Raw genomic sequence first — 25770 nt, forward strand, 5'->3', positions numbered from 1 at the left:
ATTCGGTTGACTTTTCTAACTTAAACCTTCTTAAAAGAGACTAAGTGTCTCATTTCTTACCAAATCCTTTCCGAACTCAAACTAATTAACCCGATCACTTAAAATACGGATAACAAAGCGTAAAGAAGCATAAATGGGGAAAATATAGCGGTAACTTATGAGACGGCTGGCCGGGTCGTCACATCCTCCCCAACTTAAACAAACGTTCGTCCTCGAACGAGTCAAGAAACATACCTGAAGCCTCATATAGGTGAGGATATCTGCTCCGCATCTCCCGCTCGGTCTCCCATGTAGCCTCCTCCACGGGCTGATCTCTCCATTGCACTTTCTCTGAAGCTATATCCTTGGACCTCAACTTCCGAACCTGATGACCCAAAATAGCTACTGGATCCACATCAAAGGTCAAGTCATCATCCAACTGAACCGTGCTAAAGTCCAAAACATGAGACGGATCCCCAATATACTTCCAGAGCATAGAAACATGAAATACCGGATGCACACTTGACAAGCTGGGTGGCAAAACAAGCTCATAAGCCACCTCCCCAATCCTCCGAAGCACCTCAAAAGGCCCAATGAACCGAGGACTCAATTTCCCTTTCTTCCCAAATCTCATAACACCCTTCATGGGTGAAACCTTCAGCAGACCTTTCTCGCCAACCATGTAGGACACATCTCGAACCTTCCGATCCTCATAACTCTTTTGCCTCGACTGCGTTGTATGAAGCCTCTCCTGAATCACCCTCACCTTCTCCAAAGCATCTTGAACCAAATATGTCCCCAATAGCCTAGCCTCACCGGGCTCGAACCAACCAACTGGAGATATACACCGCTTCCCATACAAAGCCTCATAAGGAGCCATCTGAATACTCGACTGGTAGCTGTTGTTGTAAGCAAACTATGCAAGCGGTAGAAACTTATCCCATGAACCTCCAAAATCAATAATACAAGCACGCAACATGTCCTCCAATATCTGAATAGTACGCTCAGACTTCTCGTCCGTCTAAGGATGAAAAGCTGTGCTCAACTCTACCTGAGTACCCAACTCTCGCTGAACAAACTTCCAAAACTGGGAAGTAAACTGAGTACCCTGATCTGAAATGATAGAAACTGGAACACCATACAGCCGAACAATCTCCCGAATGTATAACTCTGCTAACCGCTCTGAAGAATAGGTAGTACACACAGGAATGAAGTGCGCGGACTTGGTCAGCCGATCCACAATCACCCAAATAGCATCGAACTTCTTCAAAGTCCATGGAAGTCCAACAACAAAGTCCATAGTGATCCTCTCCCACTTCCACTCAGGAATAACCATCTGCTGAAGCAAGCCACCCGGTCTCTGATGCTCATATTCCACCTGCTGACAATTGAGACACTGAGCTACAAATCCCACAATATCTTTCTTCGTTCTTCTCCACCAATAGTGTTGTCTCAAATCCTGATACATCTTCGCGGCACCTGGATGAATGGAATACCGCGAGCTATGGGCCTCCTCCAGAATCAACTCCCGAAGCCCATCCATATTGGGCACAAAAATTCGGCCCTGCATCCTCAACACCCCATCATTACCAATGGTCACATCTCTAGCATCATCATGCTGCACTCTGTCCTTAAGGACAAGCAAATGCGGATCATCATACTGGTGCTCTCTGATGCGATCATATAAGGAAGACCGAGAAACCACACACGCCAACACCCGACTAGGCTCCGAAATATCCAACCTTATGAACCGATTGGCCAAGTCCTAAACATCAACTGCTAGGGGTCTCTCCCCAACTAGAATATATGCCAAACTCCCCATACTCACTGTCTTTCGGCTCAAAGCATTGACCACCATATTGGCCTTTTCTGGATGGTACAATATAGTGATGTCATAATCCTTAAGCAACTCCAACCATCTCCGCTGCCTCAAATTAAGTTCCTTTTGCTTGAACAAATACTGAAGATGTGATGATCGGTGAATACCTCACAAGATACACCATACAAAAAATGTCTCCAAATCTTCAATGCATGAACTATGGCGGCCAACTCCAAATCATGAATAGGGTAGTTCTTCTCATGGGGCTTCAACTGACGAGAAGCATAAGCAATAACTCTACCCTCCTGCATCAATACATAACCAATTCCAACTCTTGAAGCATCACAATACACGGTATATGAACCTGAAGCTGATGGCAAAACCAATACTGGAGCTGTGGTCAAAGCTGTCTTGAGCTTCTGAAAGCTCTCCTCACACTCGTTCGACCATACAAATGAAACACCCTTCTGAGTCAACTTGGTCAAGGGCGATGCGATAGATGAGAATCCCTGAACAAACCGGCGATAATAGCCTGCCAACCCAAGATAGCTACGAATCTATGTGGCTGAGGACGGTCTAGGCCAACTCTCAACCGCCTCAATCTTCTTTGGATCACCCTGAATACCCTCACTGGACACCACGTGCCCCAAGAAAGCCACTAAACTGAGCCAAAACTCACACTTGGAGAACTTTGCATAAAGCTTCTCCTCACTCAATTTCTACAATACAACTCTCAAATGCTCCGCGTGCTCTTCCTGACTACGCGAGTACACCTGAATATCATCAATGAATATTATAACAAACGAATCAAGATAAGGCCAGAACATGCTTCATCAAATGCATGAATGTTGCTGGGGCATTGGTTAGCCCGAAAGACATTACAAAGAACTCATAATGAACATATCTGGTCCTGAAAGCAGTCTTAAGAATATCTGAATCCTTGATCTTCAACTGGTGATAACCCGAATGGAGATCAATCTTGGAGAACACTCTCGCTCCCTGAAGCTGGTCAAATAAATCATCGATGCGAGGCAAGGGATACTTGTTCTTAATTGTTACCTTGTTCAATTGCCCATAATCAATGCACATTCTCATGGTGCCATCCTTCTTCTTCACAAACAGGACTGGCGCACCCCAAGGTGACACACTAGGCCGAATGAACCCCTTATCTAGGAGTTCCTGAAGCTGTTCTTTCAATTCCTTCAACTCCGCTGGTGCCATACGATATGGAGGAATAGAAATGGGCTGTGTGCCCGACACCAGGTCAATACCAAAATCAATATCCTTGTCTGGTGGCATGCCCAACAGGTCTGCAGGAAACACATCGGGAAAATCCCTCACAACAGGGAGAGAATCAATGCTGGGAGTCTCAGCTCCAACATCCCTCACAAACGCTAGATATGAAAGGAAACCCTTCTCAACCATACTCTGGGCCTTCAAGAAAGAGATCACTCTACTAGGAACATAATCAGTCACACCACGCCACTCGATCCGCGGCACACCTGGCATAGCCAAAGTGAATGTCTTAGCATGATAGTCTAGAATAGCACGACATGGAGATAATCAATCCATGCCCAAAATGACATCAAAATCCACCATTCTCAATAGCAATAGATCCGCTCGGGTCTCTATACCCCCAATAGTCACCACATATGACCGATACACACGGTCTACAACAACAGTATCGCCCACCGGGGTAGATACATGAACATGTAAAGCAAGAAACTCACGGGGCATACCCAAATAATGAGCAAAGTATGATAACACATAAGAAAAGGTGGAACCGGAATCAAATAATATAGAGGCATCTCTGTGGTAGACTGAGATAATACCTGTAATGACAGCATCTGCAGCAATAGCATCGGATCTAGCTGAAGTGCATAGAAACGAGCCTGACCGCCCCTTGATCGACCTCCCCCTCTAGGGCGACCCCTAGCTGCCTGACCTCCACCCCTAGCTGGCTGGGCGGGTGGTGAAGTAACTGGAGCAGAAGTCAAGTGCTGACCCCTCTATTGGGACGAACTAGCAACACGATGAGGACACTGCCTCCATACATGCCTAAACTCTCCACACTCAAAACAACTTCCAGGTGCTGGAGAAGGGGACTGAAGGGAACCCCTCGCACCGGAGTGACTAGCTGATGCACTCGGCATAGAAGAACCCTGAGATGACGGGGCACGAGATGAACTCTAAGCTGGGAGGGTGCTGAGTGAAGGCTGGCCCTGCTGAGACCCATGATAACCACGACTTGAAGATGCCCCGCGATACTCTGGACGGGCTGACCGAGTAGGCCTGGAAGAACAACCTCTACCATGCTGGAACTGGCCTCTCAAAGGAGTACTATGACTGCCCGATCCTCGAGGCCTCTTGGCCTCTCTATCCTCTTGCTTCTGAAGGCAAACCATCTCAATCTCGCGAGTGATATCAACCACCTCCTCGAACATAGCACCCAACACTCTCTCTCTGGTCATAAGAATACGGAGATGATAGTTAAGGCCATCAACAAATCTCCTGATCCTCTCACGGTCTGTCGGAACCATCCAAACAACAACGAGCCAACTCAGAAAACCTCAACTCATACTGTGACACAGTTATATCCCCCTGTCACAACCACTCAAGCTGTCTACACAGCTCCTCTCTGTGGGACTGCGGTACATACTTCTCCAAGAAGAGAGTGGAGAACTGCTGCCAAGTAAGGGGCGCCGTACCAACCGACCTACGCCTCTCATACACCTTCCACCAAGTGAAGGCGGCCCCAAAAAACTGAAAGGTGGTAAATGCCACACCACTAGACTCAAGAATCCATGCTGTACGGAGCATCCGCTGGCACTTATCTAGAAAACCCTGGGCATCCTCGCCCTCAACACCACTGAATGACAGAGGTTGGAGTCTACCAAACCTCTCAAGACGATGCTGCTCATCATCCGACATAACCGGCACAACAAACTCCTGAGCTGGTGCAACCGGTTGGGATGGAGGTGCCCCCGGCATTTGAAGTCCCTGCACTACCTGCTCAAGTGTGCGAGTAGCGGGGGTCTGATTGCCTCCCCCAGCTTGTGAAGTAGCTGCTGCTACTGTGGCTAAAACTGCTTGAGCCAGGCCTGTGCAAACTGATAAAATCTGTGCCAAGGCCTCCTAAAGACCCGGAATCACGATGGGCACAGCTGGTGCCTGAACTGGTGCTGCTAGAGTATCCATAGCTGGAGCCTGATCCGGAGCTAGGGCAGCTGGTGGATCTACAGGTGCTGCCCTCGCTGCTCTGCCTCTGCCATGACCACGAATGCGTCTACAGCCTCTGGTGGTCTCAGCTGGTGGCACTGGTGGTCGTCCACCTCGTCTGGTAGCTCGCGTCCTCACCATCTATGAGAGAATGGAATAACAGAAGTTTAGTACTCGGAACACAAGTTCGCACGACAAGAATTTCAAGAATATGAAGTTTTTCCTAAAGGTTTTGCAGCCTCTCGAGGATAAATATAGACGTCTCCGTACCGATCCGTGAGACTATACTAAACCTGCTCACGACTCGTGAGACCTATGTAACCTAGGCTCTGATACCAACTTGTCATGACCCTAACCCCGAACTCGGTCGTGATGGCGCCTCTCGTGAAGACAAGGCTAGCCAGACCTAAACAGAACACCTATTTTAAATAGTTAAATACCATAAATAGTTCTAAAACATGATATAATAACCGTAATTTGCAGAAATAACGATAACAACAGTAGAAACTATCCCGACACAACCCAAACCGGGGTGTCACAAGTCATGAGCATCTAGTAAATCCGGATACCAGTCTACTAGATACGAAATCCGATACAGAAGTTCAAGAACATGAAAATAGTAAGATAAGGGAGGCACAGGGGCTGCGGATGCCAACAGCTACCTCGTAATCTCTGAAAAACGCTACCTGGACTGGGAGGATTAGCACTCAGGAGTGGACTCTGCGATGCCTGAATCTGCATACACGGTGTAGGGATTAATGTGAGTACTCCGACCCAGTGAGTAATAATCATAAATAATGGCTGAAAGCGAGAAAACACGTAAAGGCACAAAGCAATTCTATATCAAACAGTAAAATCACTTAAAGCAGTAAATCAGTGAAGAAGTCAAATGAAATCCCTTTAAACCAAGTAAAACAGGTAATTTAGCGGGTAAATAGCAAGTAGAAATTCGCCACTCGGGCACAGTAACAATTGCTCAGAACAATATCAGCCCCTCGGGCTCACTCTTAGTACAGTATCAGCCCCTCGGGCTCCTTCTCAAATCATGATGGGTACCCTCTCGCTGTGGGTGTGCAGACTCTGGAAGGGCCCCTTACGGCCCAAGCGCTATATCAAGCCATCTTGTGGCATCATCTCTCGACTCTCGGCCTCACATCACTTACGCCACCTCGTGGCGTGTAAATGTATCTTAGGCCCTCGGTCTCATATCACTCAGTGTATCCTCACATCTGGCCCTCGGCCGCACTCAGTCAGAATATCATTACAAGCCCCTCAGGCATTTGTAAAACAGTAGTGCTCAGCCCAAAACTTCGTTTAGAAATATCACTTAAGTCTCAAAACTGAGTAAAAGTGGGTGAGTTGTAAAATAGTGGAAAACAACAGGACTGAGTTCAAGTAATAAATCAATACAGTGAGGAAATAATGATAAAAATCCTCGGAGGGTTCAAATAGTTGGCACGAAGCCCAAATATGGCAATCAGCCCAAACCATGATGATAACAAACAAGTTTCAGTCAAATACGCGGTAAAATTATCAATCGGGACGGACCAAGTCACAATCCCCAATAGTAAACGACCCCACGCTCATCATCAACCTCGTGTCTAACCATAATATAGCACTACGATGTGCAATCCGGGGTTTCAAACCCTCAGGACATCATTTACAATCATTACTCACCTCGAACCGGCTACAACTCTAGCTCGCAACGCCTTTGCCCCTCGAATCGGCCTCCACACGCATCGAATTTATCCAAAATCAGAACGAATACATCACAATATGCTAAGGGAGCAAAGCCCAAGCGAAAACAATCAAAAATATCAAAAATCCCGAAATTAGCAAAACCCGAGCCCCGGGCCCACTTCTCGAAACTCAAATTTTTTTACACCATTAGATTCCTTATCACCCCACGAGTTCATACATATCAAAAGTTCTTAATTCCAACCTCAAATGGTTCTTCAAATCCTAATTCAAAGGTTCAAAATCCCAAGCCCTAATTCTTCCATTTTTAGATTACGTTTCTATAATTTTCTAGGTAGATTTCACAATAGAATCAAGTTTTAGGTTCGAAAATCTTACCTCCAAACGTTTCTCCTTGTACCCCCCCTTCGATTTCTTTCAAAAAGCTCTCAAAAAGGCCAACTATGGAGTAAATGAGCTTCAAAATCGCGGATGAAACGAATTTAAACATTCTGCCCAGGGTTTTTTCGCATCTGCAAATAAAAGTCCGCTTCTGCGGTACCGCATATGCGGCCCAAACAACCGCTTCTGCGGTCACTCACTTACTAGCCAAAACCGCATTTGCGATCGAAAGTTCGCATCTGCGGCTTCGCAGATGTGGCCACCTTGACTGCTTCTGCGGAAACTGCTCACCACGCCCACTCTCGCATCTGCGGCTCCCCTTCCGCATGTGCGGCACCACATCTGCGGTCCCCAATCCGCAGGTGCGAAGATACCAGAAGCAGCAATATCGGCTGCTACAACAAGGTTCCAACCTCTCCGTTAGCCATTCGGAATCACCCCGAGGCCCTCGGGACCTCAACCAAAAGCACAAACATAACCCAATACTTTATTCAAACTTGTTCCAATAAATAAAACACCTCAAACAACATCAAATTACTCAAAACACATCAGAATCAAGCCTAGTTTTTGAAAATCTTCCGAAATATGCTTTCAATCAAAAACCAAACCAAACCACCTCCGAATGACTTGAAATTTTGCACACACATCCCAAATGACATAACAAAGCTACCGCAACTCTCAGAATTCCATTCCAACCCTCGGATCAAAATCTCACCTACCAACCGAAAATGCCAAAATACTAACTTCATCAATTCAAGCCTAATTCTACACCGGACCTCCAAAACCAATTCCGATCACATTCCTAAGTCATAAATCACCTCCTGAAGCTAGCCGAACCATCGGAACTCACATCCGATCCCTCTAATACATAAGTCAACATCCGTTTGACTTTTCCAACTTAAACTTTCTTAAAAGAGACTAAGTGTCTCATTTACCAAATCCTTTCTGAACTCAAACTAATCAACCCGATCACATAAAACACGGATAACGAAGCGTAAAAAGGCAGAAATGGAAAAAACGGAGCGGTAACTCATGAGACGACTGGCCGGCTCGTCACAAGAGGTTGGTAAGTTTGTGTTTAAATTGGCTATTTCTGTACTTTTCCCTTATAAAATCTATATATTCTGGTTTTTAAGCCCAAGATACTATTCTCTTGGTTAATTTCAAATCAATATCATCATATTCGAACAGAATAAAATATCTATATTTTAAATTTCTGAATTTGTCATGCAATCGATAAACTCTTTTGATTATAATCCAAGTTGTGATTCCATGTAACATTAATCAGAAAATCAAGCAAATCATATTTAAGTCTTGTTACATGTACACAAAAGAGGGGTGAATTGGATCGTTGCTAATTTTAATTTTTTTTATATAAAGTTTATCTAAAAGATTAAACTTAACCTACAGAAACTAGAAGATGGAACTGGTTCTCGTCGCGTTAATGAGTACTAGTTACCGCAAGTGAAATAATATGGAATAAAGTAAAGAACACATAAATTTTTAATGGAAAACCATCTAGCGAAAAGGTGTAAAAGAAAATCACGACCTACATCGGTAAGATTTAATCCAAATAACAAAGAGAGCGAAATACAAATGACAATTTTGTAACCTAAAAGATTAACTCTATTCCCTTCACCCCAATAACTAAATACTCGACTGTTGCAAACCTCTTCAAGTTAACTCTAACTTGAAGCGATGTTTACTCCAAACATATTATGACCTTAGAATGCTTCATTTTAAGAGATAACAAATTAAAATTATGGTTCTCGATTTGGCATGAGCATAACGTCTTGTCTTTCTAGAATGAAGAAGAAAAAGGAGTGTATAAATAATGGACTTATAGCCCAGATTATGGGGCACGTGAACCCGTGGTCTCATCGTCAAACTAAGTATTTTTTATATGTATTTTTTAGAATTGGCCTAATAATATTTGTTGGCTCTTGTGCTTCAAAAAGGTTAAATGATATGCACTTGGTTGAATACTGAGTTATTTATGCAAAGAAACACATATCGGTACGCTTATGTTTTAGAAATTCTAGACCGTCCTCTGGTGCTGCCTACTTTTACTCTTAAAACCTTAAGCAGATTCTTATTGAAATGACATTACATTATTTTAAGAAAGCTTGATAATGAAAACTGTTTTAGGTGCAAGAATATAATAAATTAGAAGGCCTTATAACTTAAATACAGGTGGTTTTAAATTATATGTTGTTTAAAGGGGAAAAAAAGGTGAAGATAGGCTTTTGAAGTGCATTGACATGATCTACCCGACTAAAGGGCAGCCCATTACACTAAGCTCCCATTATGTGTGGGATTTGGGGAAGGGCCAGATCACAAAGGTCTATCGTACGCAGTCTTACCCTGCATTTCTGTAAGAAACTGTTTTCACGGCTCGAACTCATGACCTTCTGGTCACATGACAGCAACCTTACCAGTTACATGATTTACACGGTTGACTAGGATAATTAACAGTGTACGTTGGTTTCTAATTATGGAAATACCACTACCTAAGCAATTTCCAAAACAAGAATTATGGGCAAATCATCTTTGCATTTCGAAATGACTTGTCAGCTCATTTATATATATGGTGGAGTTCCCTTTAGGCTTTAATTATGCTTTGAGCAGTGTGCCCATACTTTAATGATCAGAATGTTACTTTAAAAATATGAATCTTTTCCAAATTAGTGATAATTTTTATGTTTATCTTACATGTAAATTTGGGAAAGGTTCTAGCCTAGTAAGACTCAGCCTCATTACTCTAAATGAAAAAGCAAGGGATTCCTAATGTCTTTAAGTAGAAACCCTAGCTTGAAGTCTTCTTAGTCATCTATTAGTTACTTCATGTATTTCAATTTACGTAAATCTATTTGATTAGAGATCGAATTTAAGAAGAAAAAAAAAAGAATACTTTTGAGATTATGGTCATAAACCTATACTATTGTATGGGTATAAAAATTTATTATTAAGGATAAGATGATAAAATTAAAATTAAATTAATTTCATATTTAGAAATGAATCATTCTCTAGGAACATATTAAAAAGGAGATATCGTCACATAAGCTAAATCTGTGAAGTTAGAGAGATATTTTTAAATTAGACTTCAAGTTGGTGCACCGCATATTAAGAAGGTAGAGATCGCCCGCTCTAATTCCCATCTACGGTTGAATAAGATTAGCAGATAATTTAGTATAGGCAAGACTATTTCGTCCTTGTTGTTGTAGTTCTTATAGCATTTCTCACATAAATCCTTCCATTAGCATCTTCAATACTGGATCACGGGGACGTGAATCAGTTGGATCAGCTTGAAGTCTAATTTGAAAATCTCTCTAACTACAGAATTATATAATCTAGAATTTCTAGCCTTAAGTTTTAGCTCTGAATTAATCGTCCATCTCTTTTTTCTATTCATTTATTAGTGATTCTTGGTTAGTTGAAACTTCTTCTATACAATTCCACCATTGAGTCGAGGATATTTAGAAGAAACATTAGTAATAATAACATATACAGTGTGATTTTATAAGTGGAGTCTGAGGAGGGTAAGTATACGTAGACCTTATCCCCAGAGGCGGATCTAGGATTTGAACCTTATGGGTTCTCAGCATTTGGGCAAAAGTGATACTTTAAGCAAGTGAGGAAGTTTTTTAATGTTGGCCGGAAAGATGCCTGTGGGTGCTGTTTGGGGGAAAAAAACAAAAGCTCGGGTAAATTATCAATACCCGAGTTGGTTCCTTTCGTTTGCCACTGGACCAACTCCTGATTTTGCTTATATATGGGTTCCAAACTAAAAATACTTATATATTTAATAAATTTATCAATACAAATACAAGGCTCGGGTAAAAGTTATTAGGTTCTCGGAAACCCATACCCGATACTATGGATCCGCCCCTGCTTATCCCTACCTTGTGTGAGGTAGAAACGCTTTTGATAAGGTTATTTAAAAGTAAAAGAATAAGTTTAATGTGACAATTTGAATGGTTGAGACAACATGCCAAAAGCTAATTTAAGGGATTTTATTTGACATTTATATATGGGAGAGAAGAAAAAGTATTGCCCAGTATATTATTTTAAGCTCTACAACCAATCAAGAATCAATTCCTAGAATCCATTCAGGTGTCAAAGAATACTGACATGATATAATAAAATACAATTTATATCACATCAGTATTTGCTTTTTCTTGGGAGATTAGATAAAAAGAGATCAGAAATGGAGTTTTATGGTACTAGGAGAATTCAAGGATTTACTACTTTTGTGGCACAACATAAGCTCCCAATTTTTTTAAGGAATTTATAAAAGTTGGTTTTCTAAGTACTTACAATTGTCAAATTTACAAGTCATTTAGTACATAAAAAGAAACCCAATGATGAGGTTCAGGAAAAAAAAAAAATCCTATACTGTGATTTCCTAGTTGGCGTTCGGACATAAAAATTATGAAATTCCGAAAAAAAAAATTGTTTTAAGTTGAAAATGGTATGTGAAAATTAAAGTTATATATGGACATAAATATAATTTGGAGCTGTTTTTGAATTTTTGTGAGTGCTTTGAAGTGAAATTTTCTAAAAACAGCTTTTTGGAGTTTTTCAAATTCCGGAGTTCAACTTCAAGCGAAAAATTAAAATTTTCATGATCAAATGTTGATTCCGAAAAAAGTGAAAAAATTCGAAAAAAAGATTTTTTTTTTATGGCCAAACAGACCTAACTAGTTTCATTTTAGTCATTAAGGGTAGAATTGAAAGAATTTTAAATTAAAGTATTTTTAGATATATAAAAATAATGTACTTTTTAAAACACACAAAAAAAGGAGTGCCATATATTAATTTAATATAAGGATATATAGTGGATGCATTCATAACTAACATTAACCAAAAGCATTTATTGATCCTATTTTGACACCATTTTATTTTAATACAATTCATAAATTTCAAGAATTTGAATACATTAGCTTAATCTCACTTAAATTTTGAGGTGATGCCTGTTCTCTTTCTAGTCACAACTTTAATGTACATTTTATATGTCAAATTAATACCTGAATTTGTAACCCATCAAATATCGCCACATAATATGAAACAGTGAAAATATCTTATATTCCTGTATTTTATGACTAAGACATTAAGTAGCTAACAACGATCGAAAAACATTCCTAATAACAAGTGAATTACAACTCTGTCGGATAATCGTCTGAAACCCTAAAAAGGCTACTGAAATGATTTCCTACTAGTATAATTCCAATGAAATTTTGTTCGAAAATTCTATAAGAAATACACGTATTTTTAGTAGTGAAAAAAGATTTGTTGTAATTTTTTTAGGTGGGGTGGGGTGATTTGGGGAGGGTTGGGGAGTAGGACCTCAAAAACAAAGAATTTTAATACTTTGGAGTTTCCTTAGGTCCCATGTTTTATACTTTCTTTTATTCTCCTTCACCATTATAGCTACTATATATGTACATATATATATATATATATATATATATATATATATATATATATATATATATATATATATAAGGTGTCCATCTGATCAAGTATCCAATACAAACCATTCTTAAGTCTTTGAAAATTTCTCTTTTTTTCCTTATCTCTATCTCTGTCTAATTTTCTTTATTATGGCAAGAAGTTTAGAGCCTCTAATTGTTGGGAGAGTAGTAGGAGATGTTCTTGATTCATTTAGTCCTATAATGAAAATGACAATATCATATAACAACAAATTAGTGTGCAATGGCCATGAACTCCTTCCTTCTGTTGTCACTGCTAGACCTAAAGTTGAAGTTCAAGGGGGAGATTTGAGAACTTTCTTCACATTGGTATTTTTTTCTTGATTTCTACTTAATTTCCAAGATCATCAAGTTCCCATTATTTCTTTAAAAAAAAAAAGAGCAGTTCGGTGCACTAAACTCCCGCTATGCGCGGGGTTCGGTGAAGCACCGAACCATAAGGGTCTATTGTACGCAACCTTACCCTGCATTTATGCAAGAGGCTTGTTCACCATTACAAGTTATATTAATTTAACATGTTATATATAACCACAAAGGCTGTCGTGGGATGGTAAATATCCTTCTATCCTTAATCAGAAGTTTCGGGTTCAAGTTATAGCCCTAGGAATATAGTCGTCTTTGGTAGGGATCCTTTACCCCCAAAACTTTCCGCCGTGAATCCAGATTAGTAAACCTCAAAGCGGGTATCGGGCATTGGATGACAAACCAAAAAAACTTCAACGTGTTATAGCATGTTATAACTTATTACAGTTAATTTAGTTTTCCAGTCGATACTATATTAAATAGAGTGCCTGTAATTTACTTTGGAGTGATTTGATTGTTATTTTTTCGCATCGTCAGTACATAAAACTTATATTAATTTTCGAATATGTAGGTCATGACAGACCCTGATGTTCCTGGCCCTAGTGATCCTTATCTAAGAGAGCATCTCCACTGGTATGCCCTAAACTCAATTTTTTTTTAAAAAAAAAAAATAGAAAATGAGAAAAAATATGTAAAAATCTACAAATATGAGAAGATCATGATTAATTGGAACTATTTTTACTGACTATTTGACAGGATAGTAACTGACATTCCAGGTACCACTGATGCTACTTTTGGTAAGTTCTCTGTATCTTCTGCAAAATTACAAGCACATGTGAAGATAAAAGATGTTTTTCTATTATTCACTTATTTTGTCTAGCTAGTTATATAGAATAATTATAAGATCAACAATTTTGTATATTAGTGAATGTTGGACTTCTAAAGTCGAACATGTCCACGTGATGAGTGTCACAAAAATGTAGAAACTAAACAATCGTTTGGACATAAAAAAAAAAGTAAGTTTTTTTGAGTTAAATTGAAAAAGAAAATATTTAGAATTTGAAATTGTGGATATACATTTAAATTGAAAAGCATTGCAGTTTTGTAAGGAAAATAAACTTTCATATACATAAAAAAGTGATTTTTTGGAAACTCATCTTCAAGAATTTTTTAAAAATTTCCGTCCAATGTATAACCAAACATTATTTTGAAAAAGATTAAAAAAAGGAAAAACTTTAGGAACAACGGGTCCCAAGATAAATATGTCTAGTCATATAAGATTAGATAAATTAAGATTTTATTATATTTGGTAGAAGGTGCAAGAAGCATATGTAAATAATAAATTGAGAAGTCACTTAAGATATTTTGATCATGTCCCACATCGATAACAAGAGGTACCATTCTATATATGTTAAATCATGGTAAGTTAAAGTATTAAATGGTGATATAATAGACCTAAATCACATGAAACGAAATTGTCCCGAAAGGTCTATAAATTTTTGAAATTCATGTAGACGAAGCTAAAAGTAGGATACAATAAAAAAAAAAATTAAAGATCTATATTGGCGATACTATTTAGTTGGGATTGCATTTTAGTTATTCTAGTACATTTACTTTAATCTAATTTTTGCTAGCTAGGAGTCTTTTAATCTTATTAGAAATTTACATACCAAAAAATTTAGAGAACTTGCTAGGAAATGGTATTTCTTTATATAATATTGTGGAAGTTGTATTAGAGTATGTTATTTACATTACACCCTTTGAGTGCGTTCCTTCTCCGAATTAGCTAATGCATGAACATGAGATGCCTTCTGCACCGCGTTGCCCTGTTAATATATAAAAAAAGGGTAGCCCGGTGCATTAAACTCCCGCTATGCGCGGGTTCCGGAGAAGGGCCAGACCACAAGGGTCTATGCTGGTCACATGACAATAACTTTACCAGTTACACCAAGTTCCCCTTCACGCGCTGCCCTTTTAATATTGTCTATTAATATTTCCTGCTAGAGTTATAGACCCCTTTGTTATTACTCACTCTTAGGGTGATTATTAACATATAATATGTTTAATATTTATACTAAAAACAGGACGAGAATTGGTTAGCTATGAGATTCCAATGCCAAATATTGGAATCCATAGGTTTGTATTTGTACTTTTCAAGCAAAAACGAAGACAATCAGTTAGCTCTCCTACTTCAAGGGATCACTTCAACACTAGAAATTTTGCTGAAGAAAATGATCTTGGCCAACCTGTTGCTGCTGTTTTCTTCAATGCACAGCGAGAAACCGCCGCACGAAGACGCTAAAGATTGATGTTTTAGTCATTTTTCTTCACAATTATCTGACTTCGCGTTTGAATGAAGTCGCTTTAATTATCATTGGGTGTTCTCTTTGTATTTCTTAGCCTTCTTGTTTTCTAATGCTCATGAAACCTTTGAATTTAATATCATTGGGTTTGGGTGTTCTCTTGTATTTCAAATATTATCAGAAAACTTTCGCGTTATGTCGTTCTTTTCAATTTATGTATCTATATATAGGGTAAAATAGGTTTATATTTAATGATCGTATGAGAAAGTGATACGTAGAGTCGAAGACAGAAGACAGTTGGGTCCGAAAACAATGATTTTGCTTGTTATTGGATAGAATGATATCCATAAAATTGAAATAAATGTTTGCCCTCCGGTGACATTTAATGAAGAATATTCTATAGCATTAAGTGCACGGTCTGTTAAAGAAAATATGGCATTTACTGCCTAGCGTTAGACATTCTTCAATGGCCCTCATAATTGTCATTTAAGAGGCACTTGATCCTAGGACCTTGTTCCCTAGGTGCAACTATAAATAATGAGCTCTACCATCATTGTAAAGGACACGGATTTTCTGACAAGCATATGATATACTTTGTTCAAAGCTCAATAACATTTTACTTTATTGCGTATTTATATTGCTCTTACTGCCTTTGAAAGTTCTGGTCCTGATCTCAAGATCTCTACTGTCCCATCTCGATTTTAACGCTAAGTCTTTTACATTTTTTTTCTAATTTATTTGTTATTTTAGGATCAAATCGATTCACTTGTCTATAAACCACGTATAAATTCAATTGTACCGATTTATAGGTAAATAATTTGACGCCAACCGTGGGGCTTAAATAATTGTGTAACTGAATTGATCCTTGCATCGATTACTAACTTGTTTGATTCTTTGTTCTTAGCAAAAATCATTAAAAATGGAAGATAACGAAGTCAATATTGCACACAATGTTGAGGCCCAAGGAAATCAGCCTCAGCATAAAGATTCCATCAGTGATACCCGCAACGAGGGGGATGAAGCCACGTTGGTCCATGGCAGGTAATATCTGCGACATGTTCGAGAGGCGACTCTTAATGATGCTGAAGACGAGCATGTCGTTGAAACAATAAGGATCCTGAGGAAGCAATGAAAGGTCATTATGGTCCATCTCTCGCAATAGGATCAGGTCATGATGGAATTAAGGTAGGCGTTGTCGGGTGCTTCTACCAACGCGAATGGACGAGGTCCAGTTCCTTCCGGTGCTCTCGCAAATTTTAACAGCGCAGAGGGTCGATAACAACACCTCGAGGAGCGAAGTCAGCTTTGATAGTGCCAGTGGGAACAATAGCGGATCCGGTAATAACAATGAGAATGATCCCTTTAAAACCGAACTCATGCAGTTTATGAGGAAATAAATGCCAGAATAGATCAAATTCCGGGTGCACCACCAGTATTGAAAGGACCTGATTCAAAGAAGTACACCCAGCTACCGTCCAAACCGAGCGTGGCACCAGAGTTGATTCCAAAGCGATTCAAAATTCCAGATGTGCCGAAGTATGACGGGACGTCCGACCCTCAGGAGCATATCACCACTTACACAACAACAGTGATGGGAAACGATATGGCTCCCCATGAGATTGAATCAGTCTTACTAAAGAAATTCGGAGAGACCCTCACGAAGGGGGCCCAGACATGGTATTCACTCTTGCGCAAACATTCCATAGATTCCTTTGAGATACTCACGGATTCTTTCATTAAGGCCCATACCGGGGCCAGAAAGCTACAGGCTTGAAAGGCCGACATATTCAGGATTGCATAAGGAGAGTCCGAATTATTGGGAGAGTTCGTAACCTGATTGCAAAAAGAAAGGATATTGCTCCCGGTCGTGCCAGACGAATGGGCAACAAAAGCATTTACTAAAAGGTTGAAACCGAGAATTTCCGATGCTTCCTTGAAGTTTAAAGAAAGTCTGCTCGATTTCCAGGCAACAATACAGGCAAATGTTTAAAACTTGTATGAGTCAAAGATTGTAACGACCCGACCGGTCGTTTTGAGCTTTTGCACCTTGCACGCCAGTTCTCGGGCATAACTTGCCACGTGTGATGAATTATGACTCATGTAAATCATTAGTTTTAGTTTTCAGGGTAATCAGAATGAACTTGGAAGAACAGTTCTCAGTTTGAAGCTTGAAATTTAAAAGGTTTAACCAAGACTTTACTTGTTGGTATATGATCTCGGATCAGAATTTTTATGATTTGGTTAGCTCCGTTAGGTTATTTGGGACTTAGGAGCGTGATCGGAATGCATTTTGGAGGTCCGTGGAAGGTTTAGGCTTAAGGTGGCGAAATTGAGATTTTGGCATTTTTCGATTGATAGGTGAGATTTTGATATATGTTTCGGAATGGAATTCTGGAAGTTTCAGTAGTTCCGTTGTGTCATTTGGGATGTGTGTGCAAAATTTCAAGTCATTCGGAAGAGGTTTGGTTGGGTTTTTGATCAAAAGCAAAATTGGGAAGATTTTGGAATCTTAGGCTTGAATCCGATGTATTTTGGTTGATTCGATGTTGTTTGAGGTGTTTTGAAGATTGTTATAAGTTTGAATAAGGTTATGGGTTATGTTTGTGCTTTTGGTTGAGGTCCCGGGTGCCTCAGGGTGATTTCGGATGGTTGATGGAGAGTTTGGAATTTTTGAAGAAGCTACAGATTTTCTGCTTCTGGTATTTCCGCACCTGCAGATTAGGGACTGCAGGTGCGATGCCACATATGCGGAGAATTGGTCGCAGAAGTGAAAGCTGGTGAGGTTGGTAGGAACCGCAGATGCGGTTGTGAGACCGCACCTGCGGAGGTGCAGATGCGGCAAAATGTGTCGCAGATGTGGTTTTGGTAATTTAAGTGAGGACCGCAGATGTGGTACCGCAGAAGCAGAATTTGGGTCGCAGATGCGAAAATGTTTGGGAAGAAAGTATATATTGCACCATTCGAGATTTTGAGAGGGTTTTCACCATATTTCATTCGGGAGAAAGCTTGGGAGAGCTAATTGAAGAGGGAATTCAAGAGGATTTCATGGAGGTAAGCTTTTTGGACCCTAATCTTGTTTCTGTGATGAATTTTAACATTGTAAGCTTGAAATCCATGGAAAGTCAGTAGCACAAATGGGTAATTAGGGCTTGAGATTAAGAGACCTTTGAGTGGGGATTTGAGGGGCCAGTTGAGGTCCGATTTTGATGTTCTTGATATATATGAACTCGTGAGAGGATGAGGATTCCATTGATATTAATTTTATCGGATTCCGAAGCATGGGTCTGGGGGCGGGTTTGAGAAATTTTGGGATTTTGATATTAAATTAGATATTTTCGAGTGGGCTTCATTCCCTTAGCATATTTTAATGATTATGTATTGATTGTGGCTAGATTCGGAGCATCCAAAGATCGATTAGTGTGGGTGAGGCATCGCGGGCTAGAGTTTGGGCTGGATCGAGGTGAGTAATGATTGTAAATGATGTTCTGAGGGTTTGAAATCCCGGATTGCACATCATAGTGCTATATTGAGGTGAGGCACACTCTTGATGACGAGCCTGGGGTCGTGCACTATTGGGGATTGTGACTTAGTCCGTCCTGATTGATGATTTTACCGCGTATTTGACTGAAATCTATTTGCTATCATCATTATTTGGGTTGAATGCCATATTTGGGCTTCGTGCCAACTATTTGAACCCTTCGAGGATTTTGTTGATATTTCCTCACTGTTTTGACTTTATACTTGAACTCAGTTATGTTATTTTTCACTGCTTTCAAAACTCAGCCATGTTTAGTTTGCTTTAACACTTGAAATGATATTTCAAATAATATTTTTGGGCTGAGCATCATGTTTTACTGTTGCCCGAGTGGCTTATGTGATTTTTGACTGAGTAAGGCCAATGATCTGTGTTGTGAGGATATCTTTTGGGTCGGGCTGCACGCCGCAGCGGTGAAATACTGATTTTGATTATGAGGCTGATGGTCTGAGATATGTACACCACGAGGTGACTTATTGATATGAGGCCGAGAGCCTAGAGATGATACCACGAGATGGCTTGATATTGTGTTTCGGCCATAAGGGCCCCCTCCAGGAGTCTGCACACCCCCAGTGAGCGCGGGTACCCATTTGTGATGTGAGATATAGCCCGAGGGGCTGGTATTGTTCTATGTGAATGCCCGAGGGGCTGGTATTGTTCTGAGATATTGCCCGAGGGGCGGAGTTGATGACATTGTGCCCGAGGGGCGAACCTTATATGCTTTTCTTTCTTATTTGCCTGTCATTTGTCTATTTAATTGTGTATATGTGGGCCCGGGGGCGGATTTTCTGTGCTTGACTGCACTAACTTCTTACATTCAACTGCGTAACTATTGAAAAAGTCATTTTTAAAGAAGTTTAAACTGAGCTAAAAATTTTAAAAGATTTCACAGCTTCATTGTTTTTCTTAAATGGTTTTATACTGCTTCTATACAGCATCTTGATATGCTTTACGAGATTTCTTATCGCTAAGTCTCCATTTGTTTTTTATTACTCACTGAGTTGGAGTACTCACTTTACTCCCTGCACCTTGTATGTAGATTCAGGTATTTCTGCACCAGGTAGCGGGTATTGACTAAGTTGAGGTAGAGTTGTTGGATTTTTAGCGAGGTAGTTGCCCGACGTCCGCAGCACAGCTCTACTCTTTCTTGATGTCATTAGACTATTTTTAGTATATTTCCGGAATCTCGTTGCATTTTAGACCTTAGTAGATGCTCGTGACTTGTGACACCCCGATGTCGGGTTTTATTCATTTCCGCACTTGTTTTATTTTGCTAAGTCTATACTTGTCGGGGAGTTTATCCTTATAAATGACTTAAATTGACTTATTGAAATTGTTAAAAACTAAATTTGGGAATTGTTTCGGCTGGCCTTGTCTTCACGAGAGGCGCCATCACAACTGGGTTCAGTTTGGGGTCGTGACAAGTTGGAATCAGAGCCTAGGTTACATAGGTCTCACGAGTCATGAGAAGGTTTAGTAGAGTCTCGCGGATCGGAATGGAGACGTTTATATTTATCCTCGAGAGGCTGCAGAACCATTAGGAAAAACTTCACATTCTTGAATTCTTGTCATGCGTCCTTGATTCACCTTGAAAAGTAACTCTTGAAATTCCTTCCACGAGTTCGTATGTGCGCTTGAGCACTCAGTATCAGATGTGTATCGATGGCTTTTGATTTCCTGATCGAGGGGCGAGATGCAATCTCTGTGTTAATGTTGGGCCAGTCTGAAAGACTTGAGGCCGGATTTTTACCTATAGCTTGAGCCTGGAGCTATTGACTGCGTGAGCGTGTGTTTCTAGATCTATATGTCTATTATTATGTCCCTATTAAGGGAAGTGATGACTGGATGGTTACGTGATGAGTGTGATGTGACTGCGAGATGTATTCATATGATTTGGAAGTGACAAAAAGGGTTTGCTAGAGAATAGAAGAACTATTAAGTGCTCGATTTCTATCTTAATTTGAGGTATAGCCCCGAGTTATGGGTATGTGAAGAATCTTTTCATGTTTCCTATCTAGGAGTGAAGTAAATCTCATGTTGCGGTATGAGTTCAGACTCAGGAAGACTAAGTGACTGCGTAATGTTTATGACGGTGGAAGGTATACAGAAATGTTAGTTGGAGGCAAGTAGGTGGGTTATCTCCTGTGGAGAGTTCTGAGGTTGTGTGATCATTATGTTGTCTGTTAGAAGATCTCATTTACAAGTGAAATATATGTGTTGAAATTTAAATTTGGGTCACTTAAGAGAGTGGGCTTGACTGTTGCGAGGATGAATGCGAGATTTGTAGAAGATTTAAAGTACCAGATGATTTGTGTTTCACGAGCTTATGAAGGATTGAGTTTAATCTCACTATTGTTATGGTAGCAATAGCGCATATGCGTTATGAGTTATTGTGTGTGTTTTGGTCTATGGCTTTGAGCCAAGTGGGGGAATCTGCTATTGATTAGGCGATTGCACGGCTAGGTGCTATGTCGATTCCAGTTTGAGGCATGCTGGTGAGTCAGTTATAGATTACGGAGATTAAGACCGAGAATGACTCGAGTAAAGGAAAATTTTGACAAAGGTTATATTATACTTCATAGGTGCATGAGCATCACAGAATGTCTTGAGTTGTTGTTGGTGAAGGATGCTCGGTGCATAGAGCAGGAAGTTGCTTGGTTGTATTGAGATGAGGTTATATTATGCGATGTCGGAGTGCTAGTGAGGCACACGTTGCGTGGTTCATTTGATTAGACTGATTACAGTTTGAGAAGAGGGGATGACTCTCGAGAATGGTTCTAATGGGTTCAAGATTCTACCTGTAATAGTTGGAGATTTTCAAAGTTGTGTAATTGGCTAGAAGCTGAGGTTTGCATTTGGAGGGTGTCAAGATTTGTGGTATTTCTATATCAATTATGGGCTTCTATATATCAGTATCATTAAGGTGATGGTAACGGATTTAGATTCGCAGGAAGTTTCTTCAGAGTAAAGTATTTAGAATGTGGTACTTTGAGGCGTTTAAGAGAGTGTCCGGCGAGTTATGAGCCTTAGTCGGTGTAGTCTTATGCTTGGGTCTCGTGTGGTGAGTCTGGGTTGAGAATTGTGGTGTTATAGAAAAGAGGAGTATCAAGTTGAAGGTAAATCAGAAGGAAACTTGGATAGCTGGGATAACTTGATATTAGGCCGGATCGGCATGGTAATGATATGGTCAGTTCGTTGGATGCATACGAGGTAATGAGTTCTTACACGTGTTTCGCGGCAATGCTCTTAGGTGTTAGTGGCCTGCGTAGCTTGGTTGAGTTAGAAGGATTCAGTCATGTCAGGTTTGGTTTTGTGCTAAAGGAAGTTGGAGAGTTCTTGATGATTTCCACCGCAGTTTGGAGGTGTATATTTTCTACTGGCATGAGGAGCGTGGGATGTATAGTGATTTTCTTCTGGATGGGTTTGATGGAAAGTCTTGGTTGGTTGAGTACATAGTTGCTTGTGGCTCAGAAGGGATATGAAGTCCTCATGTTATCCTAGGATGGTATGGTATATACGGTATGTTGTGGAGGATTGAGATTGCGTGTGTAAGGCTATAGTTCAGTTCTGAAAGGAAGGTTATAAAACTCTTAAGTAGCGGGCAGCTTCAAACAATTAGAGAAATGAGCTTCAGATGATTAGGGAAATGATCTTCAAATGATTAGGGAAATGATCTTCGGATGATTAAGGAAATGGTATTGCTACTTGGGGTGATTTGACGAGGGTATATGTTTCAGAAAAACGGCTATGCGATTAAGTTGATGGTACTTCGATAGTATTGTGGCACATTCTTGTTAGATCGATTGCTGATATTCGAGTTTGTTTGGTGGAACAGAGGAATTTTAGATTATCTCTCGTGGAATGATTGGGTATTAGAGGTGTGGTATGTATTTGGGCGGCGAAATTGGGATCGGATTTGGTGATTAATGTGCCATATGGATTTGGAGACGGGAAGTTCTTATATTCAGGCTATGTTGTAGTTGTGGGTCATGTGTATTAGCACGGTATAGTGACTATCAGGGTTTGGAGACCCGAGTGGATCGTTTGATGCTTAGTATGTTAGATTTTGGAGGTAATATTAGGTATAGACTGGTTGTCATAGTGTTGTGTCATTCTGGGCTATTGCGTTAGGGCGGTGATGTTGGCTATGCCGGGAATGCCAGGGATTAAGTGGCGAGGTTCGATGGATTTTATGGTATTAGTAGGGTGGTTTTATGCTTCGAAGACCAGCGGACGGCTGGGCAGGATTGTCTTTCTTATTTGGGCTTTCGTGATAGATGTCAGTGCAGAGGCTTTTACCATTGGTTCAGTTCCGGTGGTAAGGGACTTTTTAGATGTGTTTCTTGTGGCCGGGCATGTCGCCGAGCAAGGTTGTTGATTTCGGTAATGATTTGATGTCGGGCATCGTATCGTATGGCACCAGCAGAGTTGAAGGAGCAGCTTCAGGGTTTCCTTGATAAGGGGTTTGTTGGCAGGCCAATGTGGACGCGTGTTCTAATTTGAGTCGGCTTGGTTGGCTCTGAATTGTATTGTTGAGGGATGTGTTGATTCGATTGTTACTGAGCTTATTAGTAATCTGGGGAGATCTATGAGTTACCTTTCTGTGTTGTGAGGCATTATGATTTGTTGTTTATCGGTACATATTGGTGCGGTTCTATTAGGGTTTCATAGTGGAAGACGAGGGGGAAGAGTAATTGGGTGTTTCTCGGTGAATGGCGTATTGGTTATGTCCTTTCGGGTTTGTATGGTGTATGTTATTTGCTTCACCGTGGGTATGATGATTTGTTTTGGTTCCAAACATCAAATTGCGCGTGGTTGTCGATTTCGAGCATAGTGACTTGAGGTGTTTCATGTGGACCAGTGTTTGGATAGGGTCGCGCATTGTAGAGAAGTTATGTGGAGGTATGACCCTTTGGGTTGGATTCGTATGTTCTGTTTCTATGATGTGAGATGGGTTCTCGGCCGTGTGTTGTGGTGGTGCTGGTGAGCTTGCGGTACAGCTCTTTCATTTGAGTCATTTCCATGATTTGAGTATGTTTGGATTGTTGCTTATTGGTGCGCGACTTTCACAAGTTGTGACCTTAGCCTGTATTGATGTGTCATGTCATCAGCGTAGTGTGTTGGATTAGATGAGATCGTTGGGATCATTAATAAATATGAACGGATCTGATTTCAGCATGTGGGAAGGATAATATCGAGGTTCGGCTCAGAAAATTTGCTATAGTATTTGCCAAAGGATGAGTGACTTCATGAATGGTTGATCTAGGAAATGGTTATGGCTTACTGCATGTTTTAGTTATCATTGGCAGTATATGAAAGTGTCGGAATGAGACTTTAGTTAATAAGAGGTTTTCTATCGATATTCGGTTGTTGTGCGCAGCTGCTGTGATTAGAAGTTATCGCTACTAGTGTTTGAGTTATGTGGTATATCAAGTAATTGCACCTGAGATTACAGATGTGGTTTCTTACAACTTGTTTGGACTTATTCACAGTATAAATGTGAGATACTGATCATATTGATGATTTGAGAAGTGGAAATGTGGTTCTATGGTTATGGGCTAGATTGGATTGTGAAATCTTAGTTACAATGTGTTATCGGAGTGTACAACTACATCAAGTACAACAAATCAATACAGGTTTGGTTCTTGGGAGTTGGTACCTCCTTTTCTACTGTTTCCCTTTTGGTGTTAGCTAAATTGATGTTACTTTCGTTCGCAATAGTTCAATCATTCTACTAGTGTACTTGTAGTAACTTGATTCCTTCTACTTTGATTCGTGTGCACTAGTGAGTCTTCTTGAGATTTGTCGTAGGTGTAGTGGCTGCAATCTGGGATGATAGATTAAGGGCATGTCCTCGGGTGGGACAGAGTGGGGGGCCGGGATCAGGGTGTGGGATGAGAGGTAGAGGAGGGAGAGGGGGCAAGGGAGCCTATAGGTTGAGAATCGGGTCATGGAACATAGGTTCGCTAACGAGTAAGTCTATAGAGTTGGCGAAGATACTTCAGAAGAGGAAGATTAATATAGCGTGTGTCCAGGAGACTAGGTGGGTTGGATCGAGGGCGAAAAACGTGGATGACTATAAGTTATGGTACTCTGGAGTCCTGAGTGGTAAGAATGGAGTGGGTATCCTGGTAGATAACCATCTTAGAGAGTCGGTGGTAGAGGTCAGGCGGGTGAATGATAGACTAATGACTATTAAATTGGTGGTGGGTGAGTGTACTTTAAATGTCGTTAGCGCGTATGCACCGCAAGTAGGCCTGGATGAGGAGATTAAAAGGCGTTTTGGGAGGGGTTGGATAACATCGTTCGTAGTATTCCGCCTTCGGATAGATTATTCGTAGGAGGAGATTTCAATGGTCATATTGGGTCGTCGGCAGTTGGTTATACTGAGGTACATGGCGGCTATGGTGTCGGGGGGTGGAACGGAGGGGGCACTTCGCTGTTGGACTTTGCCAAGGCATTCGATCTAGTGATTGCGAACTCAAGTTTTCCGAAGCGGAATGAGCATTTGGTTACTTATAGAAGTTCGGCGGCGAAGATTCAGATTGACTATCTCCTCCTCAGGAGATGCGACAGAAGGTTGTATGAGGATTGCAAAGTTATCCCAGGTGAGACTCTAGCAAAGCAACATAGGCTTTTGGTGATGGACATTGGTATTAGGATAAGGAGGAAGAAGAGGTCAGTACGAAGCCGTCCGAGGATTAGGTGGGGCGCCTTGACTAAGGATAAAGCTCAGGAGTTGGAAGGAAGGTTATCAGCAATGGCGGCTTGGAGAAGTAGTATGGACGCAAACACTATGTGGTCGACGACGGCTGATTGTATAAGGAAGTCAGCAAGAGAGGTGTTAGGGATATCGTCGGGCCGCACCGGTGGCCACAAAGGAGACTGGTGGTGGAATGCAGTTGTCTAAGATAAAGTAGAAGCGAAGAAGGCGGCTTACCTACGGTTGGTAGGGAGCTCTGGAGAGGAGGAGAGGAGAGCGAACAATGAGAGATATAAGGTAGCTAGGAGGGAGGCGAAGATGGCAGTAATGGAGGTTAA

General features: G+C 40.7%; 2 protein-coding genes across 2 annotated transcripts; both read left to right on the forward strand.

Annotated features, from left to right (window-relative positions):
- Positions 1 to 12643: 12643 nt before the first annotated feature.
- On the forward strand, positions 12644 to 15325 carry LOC104239376 (CEN-like protein 2). The gene is made up of 4 exons (XM_009794004.2): positions 12644 to 12897; positions 13463 to 13524; positions 13648 to 13688; positions 14976 to 15325. Exons 1-4 carry the CDS (start codon positions 12700 to 12702, stop codon positions 15191 to 15193), a joined length of 519 nt encoding a protein of 172 aa, XP_009792306.1. The 5' UTR covers positions 12644 to 12699; the 3' UTR covers positions 15194 to 15325.
- A 788-nt stretch (positions 15326 to 16113) lies between these two features.
- LOC138874147 (uncharacterized) lies at positions 16114 to 25639 on the forward strand. The gene is made up of 2 exons (XM_070152654.1): positions 16114 to 16235; positions 25060 to 25639. The coding sequence occupies exons 1-2, from the start codon at positions 16114 to 16116 to the stop codon at positions 25637 to 25639; spliced, it is 702 nt and encodes a 233-aa protein (XP_070008755.1).
- The last annotated feature ends 131 nt before the right edge of the window (positions 25640 to 25770 follow it).

The sequence above is a fragment of the Nicotiana sylvestris genome, chromosome 7, assembly GCF_000393655.2.
Source record: "Nicotiana sylvestris chromosome 7, ASM39365v2, whole genome shotgun sequence".
NCBI lineage: Eukaryota > Viridiplantae > Streptophyta > Magnoliopsida > Solanales > Solanaceae > Nicotiana > Nicotiana sylvestris.